This window comes from Xyrauchen texanus, chromosome 15 (genome assembly GCF_025860055.1).
Source record: "Xyrauchen texanus isolate HMW12.3.18 chromosome 15, RBS_HiC_50CHRs, whole genome shotgun sequence".
NCBI classification, from domain to species: domain Eukaryota; kingdom Metazoa; phylum Chordata; class Actinopteri; order Cypriniformes; family Catostomidae; genus Xyrauchen; species Xyrauchen texanus.
This window is the reverse complement of record NC_068290.1, coordinates 21,002,178-21,014,757: the sequence shown is the minus strand read 5'-3', so window position 1 is coordinate 21,014,757 and position 12,580 is coordinate 21,002,178. Positions and strand designations below refer to the sequence as shown.

At 43.9% G+C, this 12,580-nt stretch overlaps 1 protein-coding gene across 3 annotated transcripts in view; it reads right to left on the bottom strand.

The window, feature by feature from the left end:
- Positions 1 to 11,719, bottom strand: part of LOC127655931 (multiple epidermal growth factor-like domains protein 8) — a 51,314-nt gene extending 39,595 nt beyond the window's left edge. For 2 of the 3 annotated variants that reach the window (XM_052144018.1, XM_052144020.1), the window contains exons 1-10: positions 11,561 to 11,719; positions 10,618 to 10,878; positions 10,099 to 10,262; positions 9,564 to 9,779; positions 9,261 to 9,441; positions 1,729 to 1,817; positions 1,420 to 1,633; positions 908 to 1,088; positions 256 to 401; positions 8 to 118 (exon numbers count right to left, since the gene is read on the bottom strand). In XM_052144018.1, coding sequence (XP_051999978.1) covers positions 8 to 118; positions 256 to 401; positions 908 to 1,088; positions 1,420 to 1,633; positions 1,729 to 1,817; positions 9,261 to 9,441; positions 9,564 to 9,779; positions 10,099 to 10,262; positions 10,618 to 10,792 — 1,477 coding nt within the window. In that variant the 5' untranslated portion in view covers positions 10,793 to 10,878; positions 11,561 to 11,719. Of the gene's footprint in view, positions 1 to 7; positions 119 to 255; positions 402 to 907; positions 1,089 to 1,419; positions 1,634 to 1,728; positions 1,818 to 9,260; positions 9,442 to 9,563; positions 9,780 to 10,098; positions 10,263 to 10,593; positions 10,879 to 11,560 lie in introns of those variants that run through there. The other variant, XM_052144019.1, reaches the window with a different exon arrangement.
- Between the last annotated feature and the right edge of the window lie 861 nt (positions 11,720 to 12,580).

Sequence of the window (12,580 nt, the reverse complement as noted above, 5' to 3'; positions counted from 1 at the left end):
CACTTACGTTGACTGAGGTTCTCTCCAACAGACACCCACTGATGGCAACCCAGATGATAGAAAAAGATCTCCTCATCATAGCACTTCTCTTCCTTGTAGTGTATATGCACATTCCCTCCTATGAGACAAATAGACTTTTACAAATATCTCAATCTCCGTGCTAGCAATGAACCATTAATTAATGGTTTAAAAATCCAGTATTCTTATTCACACTCAAAACGCCAGACACACTAAGGTTGGGTGAGTGGCACTTACCGTACACCACCATGTAGTTGCCGATGACAGTGGCAGAGTGGAATGCTCTCTCCCTCGGGCCACTGGCAGGAAAACGGGAGCGGAAGGAAGTCCAAAATCGCTTCTCCACATGGAATGCATCAGTAGAGTTCACACGCACACTGAACCTGGAGACATGAGGAGAAAGTAACTTGGAGAAATAGACATACACTTGAAACATATACACATATCCTGAAACCAAATAACACCATCAAATTTCAAGTACTATTTCAGCTTAGATCTGCTTCAATCATGTTGTTTTCCCCTTTAACTTTCTAATGACAACATTTAGTTTGAACATAAGATGCAAAGGGAACCAAAAATGAAAATTATTTCATGGAACACAAAGGGAGATGTTAGGCAGAATGTTAGACACTGACAGCCTCAAATGACCATTCACTTTCATTGATGAAAATAAGCTAAATGGTGAAGGAGGCCCTACCATTCTGTCTAAAATATGAGTTTGGAACAAAATGAGTAAATGGAGACAGAATATTAGTGTTTGGGTGCACTATCCCTTTAATGTACAGTTCTTGTCAACCCATCTTTATGAACTTTTAAGTAATTTTATGAACCACAGCATTTTCCAGCTCTTAGCTTGCACTACAGACTCAAAAGTGTATTTTATGGTAACCTTGCGGTGGTAGGTCTGTGTCCCCCATACACCAGCAGAGTTTTGGAATGGGCATGGTAGACCATGCTGTGTCCTGCTGTAGCAGGTGGTTTTCCACCAGTAGGCTGAACTGCCTCCCAAACTCCATCCCACAACCGAAACCGGTAAAGAGACGAGGAGAACATGTCTTCCTCTGTCCGACCTGAAAGGACAGATCAACGGAGTGAGACAGCTAGCGGCAGGAACAAGCGTTCAATTATTCTTGAAGATGAAGACAATTTTTCAAATCGACCAAGCAACAGAAATTAATAAGATATAGAAATACATGGGAGTGGGAAGAACACAGTGGTGAAAAAGCACAATTTTTAGGGGTCAGGTAGCAGGAAAAGAAAGGGAGTAACTTTAGTGAAGTCACATTATATGAGGTCTGTGTGTGGACAGAGGCGAATCATTTTTGTATGCATTATTAATGACAACAATGAACATGTTGGCCTCTTAATATCCAGCACATAATAAGAATAATGTTCACTCACCACCAAAAATATAGAGAGAGTTGTCTACTATAGCAGCTGCATGATTTGCCAGCCTTGGTGCCCCTGGAACATTTGATTGGCCTAGCTGCTGCCAGTCATCTTGCTGTGCACGGTACAGCCAGACATCACTAGCCAATGAATGGTTGGAAAGCTCACCACCATAGATGACCATATTGCCTTGCCACTCTACAGCTGTATGGGAATGTCGAGCAGCCTGATGCAGACAGAATATTATTTGTGAGATCAGTCAAACCAAAGTGGTTAACTAGAACTACACAAGACACAATAACTTCAGAAGAAGAATCTTACTGGACTATACGAAGGTGACATCTGTTCCCAATAATTGCTCGAAAAATTGTAAATAACAAGGTCCCCCAGAGCACCATTCAGATCAAACCCTGAAATAAAGAAAGCACTGAAATAAAGAATGACTCCACAACTATACTCTAAAGTATTTATAAACATTTGTATATATGTGCAACCAACATCCCAGGTCATGAGAGGTGCAGTAATGGGAAATATTATTTGCCAGCTTGGCAGAACACCATCAAATATAAAGATTTAAAGGGATAGTTTACCCCAAAATTAAAATTCTCTCATCATTTACTCACGCTCATGCCATCCTCATGTGTATGTCTTTCTTCTTCAGAACACAAACAAAGATTTAGAAGAATATTTCAGCTCTGTAGGTCCATACAACGTGAGTGAATGGTGACCATATATTTTAATCTCCAAAAATCACATAAATGCAACATAAAAGTAATCCAAAAGTTTACAGTGGTTAAATCCATGTCTTCAGAAGCAATATAATAAGTGTGGGTGAGAAACAAACCTATATTTGAGTATCAATATTGAGTTCACATTCTGAAAAAGAAAGTTATTTCTAGATTTATAGTAATAAATTATTTATTCATTGATCTGTTTCTCACCCAAAGTGAGAACGGGATGAGCAAGGAGGCGGCGGGAACTGGCTGAACAGTCAACATAAATTTTAATGTAAAACTCAAACTTAAAACAACATAAAACAAAAACAGACACACATGCAATGCAGCCGTGTGCGTCTCTTTCTCTCTCAAACTAGCGTCTCCGGCTCTCCTTTATCTTGCTCTCCCTCCCTCCTTTATCAGCTGATTCAGTGCTACACCCTTCGATTGACACAATTGATTTAACCACTGGAGTCATATGGATTACTTTGTACACTGCCTTTATAGACGTATCCAGTGTGACTTTAGGACCCAGGAGCGAGCAGCAAGGGCTTAAATGTAGAGTTGTCCATAAGGGCAGGTTCTTGTGATTTGTCGGCCGCTTAGACAGGAAACGGAGGGGAGTGGAACCGCGATTATAGGTGAGCGTAGGCAGCCAGGTGTTGGCGTCCCACGTGTTGAAGTGTGTGTGTGCATGTGCAGTCACCAGTAACGGAATCGCGGAAGCGCTCAGAGTTTAACGCCGGTAAGTATACATTTACATTTATGCATTTGGCTTACAGTGCACTTATTACAGGGACAATCCCCCTGGAACAACCTGGAGTTAAGTGTCTTGCTCAAGGACACAATGGTGGTGACTGTGGCGTTAGAACCTGTGACCTTCTGGTTAACAGCCCTGTGCTTTAGCCACCACCACCACTCCCCGCCACAGGTATGCTTCCCTTAAAGAGTGTGGTTTTGATGTGAGCTGTGAGATGCTGTGGTGTGATTTTTATTGTGGTTTATTTTGTAGAATGGGCGGGTAAACAGAACGAAGTTTGATCCATCCATCCATCCATCCATCCATCTTCAACCGCTTATCCGAAGTCGGGTCGCGGGGGCAGCTGCTCCAGCAGGGGGCCCCAAACTTCCCTATCCCGAGCCACATTAACCAGCTCTGACTGGGCGACCCCGAGGCGTTCCCGGGCCAGTGTGGAGATGTAATCTCTCCACCTAGTCCTGGGTCTTCCCCGAGGCCTCCTCCCAGCTGGACGTGCCTGAAACACCTCCCTAGGGAGGCGGCCAGGGGCATCCTTACCAGATGCCCAAACCACCTCAACTGACTCCTTTCAGCGCAAAGGAGCAGCGGCTCTACTCCGAGCTCCTCACGGATGACTGAGCTCCTCACCCTATCTCTAAGGGAGAAGCCCGCCACCCTTCTGAGGAAGCCCATTTCGGCCGCTTGTACTTTCGCGACCTAGTTCTTTCGGTCATGACCCAACCTTCATGACCATAGGTGAGGGTAGGAACGAAAATTGACCGGTAGATCGAGAGCTTTGCCTTCGGCTCAGCTCTCTTTTCGTGACAACGGTGCGATAGAGCGAGTGCAATACCGCCCCTGCTGCCCCGATTCTCCGGCCAACCTCCCGCTCCATTGTCCCTCACTCGTGAACAAGACCCCGAGGTACTTGAACTCCTTCACTTGGGGCAAAACCTCATTCCCTACCTGGAGTACGCACTCCATCGGTTTCCTGCTGAGAACCATGGCCTCAGATTTAGAGGTGCTAATCCTCATCCCAGCTGCTTCACACTCGACTGCCAAGCGATCCAGTGAGAGCTGAAGGTCACGGACCGATGATGACATGAAGACAACATCATCTGCAAAAAGCAGCGATGAGATCCCCAGCCCACCGAACCGCACACCTTCCCCACCCGACTACGCCTCGATATCCTGTCCATGAATATCACAAACAGGATTGGTGACAAAGCGCAGCCTTGGCGGAGACCAACCCCACATGGAATGAACTCGACTTTGTGCCGAGGACCCGGACACAGCCCTCGCTTTGGGCGTACAGGGATTGGATACGCCCTAAGAAGGGACCCCCCACCCCGTACTCCCGCAGCACCTCCCACAGTCTCTCCGGGGGACCCGGTCATACGCCTTCTCCAGATCCACAAAACACATGTAGACCGGATGGGCATACTCCCAGGCCCCCTCCAGGATCCTTGCGAGAGTAAAGATCTGGTCCGTCGTTCCACGACCAGGACGAAAACCGCATTGTTCCTCTTCAATCTGAGGTTCGACAATCGGCCGAACCCTCCTCTCCAGCACCTTGGAGTAAACTTTACCAGGGAGGCTGAGAAGTGTGATACCCCTGTAGTTGGCACACACTCTCTGATCCCCCTTTTTGAAGAGGGGAACCACCACCCCGTTCTGCCACTCCTTAGGTACTGTCCTAATCTGGGACGAAGTTTGATATTCGCTGGAAATGCTTGTTTTATGTGTAGCCCGTCATTATACCAAGCCCCGTGCGTTCCTTCATCCGTGCGCACGGGCTGGTGCCCGCTTCGGCATTTGTGCGCTTCAGTGCACACAGGGTCATTAGGAGCCTTTTGTGAATGAACACCGTCTCTCGTGAGTGTTCCAAAGGTTTACAAGTGTGTTCAATGTATATCATCGGTGGGGTGCATGGGTGGGGGTTATGGGGATAAATAAATAAGTGTGTTTTTGTCTTTCTAGGTCTTTGCAGTTTGTGTACTCTGTTTGGACATCAAATCAAATCAAATCAAATCAAATCACTTTATTGTCACACTACCATGTACACAAGTGCAACAGTAGGTGAAATTCTTGTGTGCAGTTCCGAGCAACATAGCAGTCATGACAGTGACGAGACATATACCAATTACAATAAACAACATACTTACACAAAACAATTTACATATCAAATGTACACATACTTACACAAAACAATTTACAAATCAGATGTACACATACTTACACAACACAATAATTATATACAATGCAGAATATAGAACAGAATATACAATACAATACAATAAGTGGGAGTATATGAAATATATATGTGTATATATATATATATAGCAGTTGTATTGAGGAGAATATGTTGACAGTCCAGTGTGAGATTATAGATTAATAAAGTGCAGTGCTAATTATTGATCCTGATAGATCAAGAGTTCAACAGTCTGATTGCTTGGGGAAAAAGCTATCATGTAGTCGGCTGGTGCGGGTCCTGATGCTGCGATACCGCCTGCCTGATGGTAGCAGTGAGAACAGCCCATGACTTGGGTGACTGGAGTCTCTGATGATCCTCCGAGCTTTTTTCACACACCGCCTGGTGTATATGTCCTGGAGGGAGGAAGCTCACCTCCGATGATGTTCCTGGCAGTTCAGCACCACCCTTTGCAGGGCTTTGCAGTTGTGCTGCGGTGCTATTGCCGTACCAGGCGGTGATGCAGCCAGTCAGGATGCTCTCTACAGTGCTGGTGTAGAACCGTGTGAGGATGTGGTGGTTCATTCCAAACTTCCTCAGCCGTCTCAGGAAGAAGAGGCTGGTGAGCCTTCTTCACAACGGCCTCAGTGTGGGCCGGACCATGTGAGTTCCTCAGTAATGTGGACACCGAGGAACTTGAAGCTGCTGACTCTCTCCACCGGTGCTCCATTGATGGTGATGGGGCTGTGTTCTCCGTCTTTCTTCCTGAAGTCCACAACAAGCTCCTTGGTTTTACTGGCGTTGAGGGAGAGGTTGTGCTCCTGACACCAGCGTGTCAGAGTGTGCACCTCCTCTCTGTAGGCTCTTTCATCATTGTCAGTGATCAGACCTACCACCGTCGTATCGTCAGCAAACTTAATGATGGCATTGGAGCTATGTGTTGCCACACAGTCATGTGTGTACAGGGAATACAGGAGTGGGCTGAGAACACAGCCCTGCGAGGCTCCAGTGTTGAGGGTCAGTGATGAGGAGGTGTTGCTGCCCATTCTAACCACCTGACGTCTGCCTGACAGGAAATCCAGGATCCAGCTGCACAGCGAGCTGTTTAAGCCCAGAGCCCGGAGTTTCTCATCAAGCTTGGAGGGCACTATGGTGTTGAATGCTGAGCTGTAGTCTACAAACAGCATTCTCACATATGTGTTCCTTTTTTCCAGGTGGGAGAGAGCAGTGTGTATTGTAGATGCAATGGCATCATCAGTGGAGCGGTTGTTGCGGTAGGCAAACTGCAATGGGTCCAAAGAGGGGGCAGAACAGAGCAGATGTGATCTCTGATTAACCTCTCGAAGCATTTGCTGATGATGGGGGTCAGAGCAACAGGACGCCAGTCATTTAAGCATGTGATTATAGCTTGCTTCGGTACAGGCACAATGGTTGATGTTTTGAAGCATGTGGGGACTACAGACAGGGAGAGGGACAGATTGAAAATGTCCGTAAAAACACCAGCCAGTTGATTCGCGCACGCTCTGATGACGCGGCCGGAATGCCGTCTGGACCCGCGGCTTTACGGATGTTCACCCGTCGGAATGATCGGGTTACATCCACAACAGAGACGGAGAGTGAATCAACCTCTGTAGCGTCAGCAGCGAGTGCTCTCTCCGCGAGGGCGGTGTTACTGTCCTCAAAGCGAGCATAAAATGTATTAAGTTAGATCCGGGAGAGATGCAGCGGTGTTCATGGCGGAGACTTTATTCCGCTTGTAGTCCGTGATTGTGTTAATTCCCTGCCACATACTTCTAGAGTCAGTGGTGTTGAACTGGCCTTCAAGCTTGTGCCTGTACTGGCGTTTAGCTGCACTGATAGTGTTACGGAGGGCATAACTGGCTTGTTTACGCTCCTCCGTGTTAGGAGAATTAAAGCGGAGGTCCGCGCAGTGAGTGCCGCGAACATCGCCGTTAACCCATGGTTTCTGGTTGGGGTATATCCGTATAGTTTTGGTCGGAACAACGTCCTCTACGCACTTCCTGATGAAACACGTTACGCTGTCAGCGTAAACCTCGATGTCGTCATCAGAGGCGGACGGAACATCTCCCAGTCCGCGTGATCAAAACAGTCTTGTAGCGCAGAGTCTGATTGGTCCGACCAGCACTGGATCGTTCTGAGGGTGGGTGCTTCCTGTTTCAGTTTCTGCCTGTAAGCGGGCAGAAGCAGAACGGAAGAATGGTCCGATTGCCAAATGGGGGCGGGGAGGGATTTGTAGCCTTCCGGAAGGGAGAGTAACAATGATCCAAAACCCGGTCCCCTCGTGTGTTGAACTTTATGTGTTGGTGGTATTTTGGGGCGATTGCTTTGAAGTTGGCTTTGTTAAAGTCCCCGGCAACAATGAACGCAGCCTCAGGGTGCGCGGTTTCCTGCTCACTTATACACCCATACAGTTCCCTGAGTGCCCGGTCTGTGTCGGCTTGCGGGGGATGTACACAGCTGTGATGATAACCGCTGTGAATTCCCTCGGCAGCCAGAATGGTCGACACAGAAGCATGAGATATTCCAGATCAGGAGAGCAAAAAGACTTGATGAAATGTACGTTCCTCTGATCACACCATGATTTGTTGATCATAAAACATACACCACCACCTCTGCTTTTACCAGAGAGGTCTTTCGCTCTGTCCGCTCGGTGCACGGAAAAGCCCGTGATTTCGATGGCCGAGTCTGGAATCTCCGTAGACAGCCAGGTTTCTGTAAGGCACATAACGCAGCAGTCCCTCGTCTCTCGTTGGAAAGAGATCCGCGCTCTCAGCTCGCAGAGTTTGTTGTCCAGAGACTGAACATTTGCCAGTAGTATACTGGGTAGCGGGGTCGATTTGCACGACGTCTTACTCTGATGAGAACGCCGGCTCGTTTTCCTCTTTTCCTTCTGCGTTTCCGCGGCCGAGCAGCACAGACAAAGGGCTCCGCCGGCGTGTTTGTAAACAGCGGGTCGGCATTAAGGAATTTGAAGTCCGGTTTTCGATGTGTGATTGTAGAACTAATGTCCAAAAGCGTTTGTCTGTCGTAAACAATACGGCAGACAACATCCAAGACAAAAAAACAAAGAACTGTAAACAAAACAAACAATAAACCGCAGTGTTGTAACGGAGCTCGCAACGCAGCAGCCATACTCGGCGCCATCTTGAGTCTTTACATCCAGCCACTGTTTTCTCATGTATGAAACTTTTGTATGTTTTTATCATTCAGTTATATCAGGCCTGGGAACTTTACGATTAAGGTCATGTTCTTCTGATTATGGATATTTTACTATTGAGACAACTTGTTGTATTTGGGCAGTGTCCAATATCTAAATTTGGGGTAGGGAAGTGCTAGTGGTATGTGAAATTTGGACAGCTTTCTGTACAGCTGATCATAGAGTGCTTTTTGCACTTTATTTGTTATTATACTGAAGCGGTCATTGCTTATGTTCTTATAATTAGTGGGCAGGGCTCAATGTATTAAGGTGACCATTTGTGTGGTGTGATTTAGAATTGGTGTGTCCTAATAAAACATTTTATGGTTGATATAGTATAAACCTCGGTTGCTGTTTTGGTGTGCTGAACTCCTTCGGAGCATTGTACTCATGGTGAATTAAACGTGGATTCCTGTCAACATTGAGCACTGTGGTCCGGCCCAACCTCATTTATTGTAGTGTTTCATATGAATATTTATTTATGAGAATTAATGTTAGTGCTGATGTATTACTGTCATTAATGGTTGTTTTGTATATAAAGAAATATTTTAACCATTCTGATAGAAGATTTCAAATAAATATTGTTTACGTTGCTTTTGTTACATCAGCCTTCAATTGGTTCATTTACTTGAATATCATTAGTGTGGGGTATATCTTTATTCTGGGGTATTAGTTGGGCCTCCCAACCCAGTCCAATAAATGGGAGTGGCGTAGTTAGACTATACTTGGGGTATACTATTGTGGGTTATTACCCCTAATGGCCACATATGCTTTTTGGAGCTTCAAAGTTCTGGCCACCATTCACTTGCATTTTATGGACCTACAGAGCTGAGATATTCTTCTAAAAATCTTTATGTTCAGCAGGAGAAATTCGTACACATCTGGGATGGCATGAGGGTGAGTAAATGAGGAGTGAATTTTCATTTTTGGGTAAACAATTCCGTTAAGTGTTCCCCCATAGATGAATAACTCTCTCTCCCTCTGTCTTACCTCCAAACATGTACATGGCTCCAGTGGAAGAGAGGTAGACCCCAGCTGAGGCAGTGCGAGGGGCTGCTTTAAAGTCACCTGGGCTCACCTCCCACCACTGGCCCGCCCCACTGTTGTCATGAAGAGCCAATTGACAGTTCTGCCCCACAAACCCATGGCTGCAGATGCAGTGCTCACCCCTCTGTGATTGGGACAAGATTAAAAAGATTTTACTTGAACTACTTGACTCAAAATGTATGCATGATTTTAATATATATTCACAATTACGTTCAGCTCTGATTCCAATGGGTCACTTTCTCTTACCTTATCACAATAACCCTTGCCATTTTGGGTGCAGACCTGAGAGCAGAGTGGGGTATTGCAGTCCACTCCTCCCCAGCCCTGATGGCATTGACAGCAGGCAGTAGCTATGTCACATCGCCCATGACCGCCACAGTCCCCAGGACAAACTGAAAATGAGTAGGTGGCATTGAAGCCCTGCAGGTTGTAGTTGGCATCACTGAAGAGGTGGAGCAGCATCTTATAAAATACATAAGAGAGGTGATCAAGAAATGATCATGACTGTGGGCAAAGAGAAAGAGATAGCAAGCAAGAATCTAGCATTCTAGCACTGGCATTGTTTCTTATGACTCAATCTTATAAAATGGACACATGCTGAAAGCACTAGATATACCTAAAATTGAACAACCTACTAACATCCTTGCTCAGCAATATCAAAGTTTTAGAGCTGCAATAACCAGAAAAGACAAGGTGAACATTTCTAATTCTTAAAAAACAAGGCACACAGGCACTCAGACTCGAGCTGATCAAATTATGTTAACTGATACTTTGGGCATACCTTACCAGACTTGGCCTCTATTGGTTGTGGTAAGGTGGTGCCACTTAGACTTGCCAGTAGAGGGCTCTGGTAGGAATCTCCATCGTAGACAAACAGATAGTCATAGGTACACTCTGTCTGCATAAATGTGAAGTTGAGCACAATGCGATGGTTTCTACTGGGAGCTGGAGGAGGACAGATGTTGTTACATTACAAACAGAAAAAGTGATTTTTCAAACTCACCCTCAGGAAGTAGAAATTTGAGGTAAACATGAGTGGAAGGAAGGAGGCTTATTAGTAAGAATTATTAATAATAACATAATAGGATTATGACGAATCTGCAGAAGATTACCTCAAGCTGTCAAGAATTTAAAGGAGTAAATACTGTAATACCCATGGAATCATTTGACTAAAGAGTTAAATTACAAATAAAACTCTAAAGAGAACAGACATTCCTTTCATGGTACCAAAAAGTCTATATTTTATTCTAATATAACTTAATTCATCAGCCCTCACTTTAGCTCTGTTTTAGACACCAACCCTTGATTAGCCACTCGCAGTTTCCATTCACCGAGTAGTTTCCTGGACCATCTGTTACATATCCTGGGACACCCCTCAGAACCTGTCTGTGGCCCTTACAGTCCCCCGCCCAGGTGGCAGGGATCAGAAACACAAAGACTGGCAGTAGAAGAGTTGGGATGTGAGAACTCATCATCTCCTCCACCCACAAAGGGCAAAGTGAGACAAAGATGGAGAAACTCCAAGAGGGTTGGAAGTTGCAGTTGCTCAGAGCTCGGAGACCTACTCAGAATCAAACATAAAACATAAAACATACATGAATAATCCAGTCCAACCAAAAATGACATATTGTTCACTATACTGTATCAGAACTCTATATACCTTGTGTGTATCATATAGGCCTATAATTTTACATTCCTGAGAGCATACAGAAAAGCCAGCAAAGCTAATTTTGATACAAAAGTTAGGTGATCAATCTTTGAAATATTATGTAATACAACAGAATCTGCCATTGTTTCTGAACATTTTGTTTACTGAAATGCACATCCCATGAAAGATCTGTGAAACAAAAATATATGCGATGTAAATACAAAAAGTAACAAGACTGACAGGGATGCTTCAAATAATCTTCAAATATATCACCGTACGTTCAGTTTGTTTTAAACAAATAATTCCAGCTGTTCAGCTTGCGTTTAGACATTGGCAGCTAACGGGTCGCTTTAGTGTTGGCTGCACTGTCAATATGTTTAGCTAACTGTGTGAAACTACACAGTAATTACAATACATAGCAATGTAGTCCTATCCCGTGTTAAATAAGCATTTAATTACTCAAATCAAATAAACAGCCTCTTCTACCAAATGAGCCAGTGCTTTTATCACAACTAGCTAACCATCAACAACGATTAGCCACGTCAATCCGGATAGCTAACAGGGAAAAACAAACGCTCTTTGCTCAGTCACTCACCAATTCGTAAGTTTTGGCCTCCATGCTCCTAAAGTATTGAGGTTTTGGAAAATTACATCCTGTTTCATGCAAATGACATAAAAAGACGCGTTGTGCGACGCTCCAGTCTCTTGCTGAAGCTATTATTTTGCAGCGCTGGCTGCAGCTACTCAAGTCCAGCACTGCGGTCAAGCCAGCCGTGGTTTGAAAATACACGGTCAAGCCAGCCGCCAAAAACAGAAGTGTGTGCGCCTATTACTATGAATACGGTAATTTCAGTAACAGCACAGAAAGAACGCGCTTTCAGAGCACTTGAGTTGCCCAGATCGATCCGTCCGTCTGTCTATCTATCTTTTTTCTTTCTTTCTATGTCTTTTTTATCTATCTATCTATCTATCTATCTATCTATCTATCTATCTATCTATCTATCTATCTATCTATCTATCTATCTATCTATCTATCTATCTATCTATCTTTTTCTTTCTTTCTTTCTATCTATATTTTTTCTTTCTTTATGTCTATCTATCTATCTATATATCTATCTATCTTTTTCTTTCTTTCTTTCTTTCTTTCTTTCTTTCTATCTATCTTTTTCTTTCTTTATATCTATCTATCTATCTATCTATCTATCTATCTATCTATCTATTGTGTCTATCATTTTCTTTCTTTCTATCTATAATTTTTCTTTCTTTATATCTATCTATCTATCTATCTATCTTTTTCTTTCTTTCTTTATATCTATATTTTTTCTTTCTTTATATCTATCTATCTATTGTGTCTATCTTTTCTTTCTTTCTTTCTTTCTAACTATATTTTTTCTTTATTTCTATCTATCTATCTATCTATCTATCTATCTATCTATCTATCTATCTATCTATCTATCTATCTATCTATCTATCTTTTCTTTCTTTCTTTTTCTTTCTTTCTATCTATATTTTTTCTTTCTTTATGTCTATCTATCTATCTATCTATATATCTATCTATCTTTTTCTTTCTTTCTTTCTTTCTTTCTTTCTTTCTTTCTATCTATCTTTTTTCTTT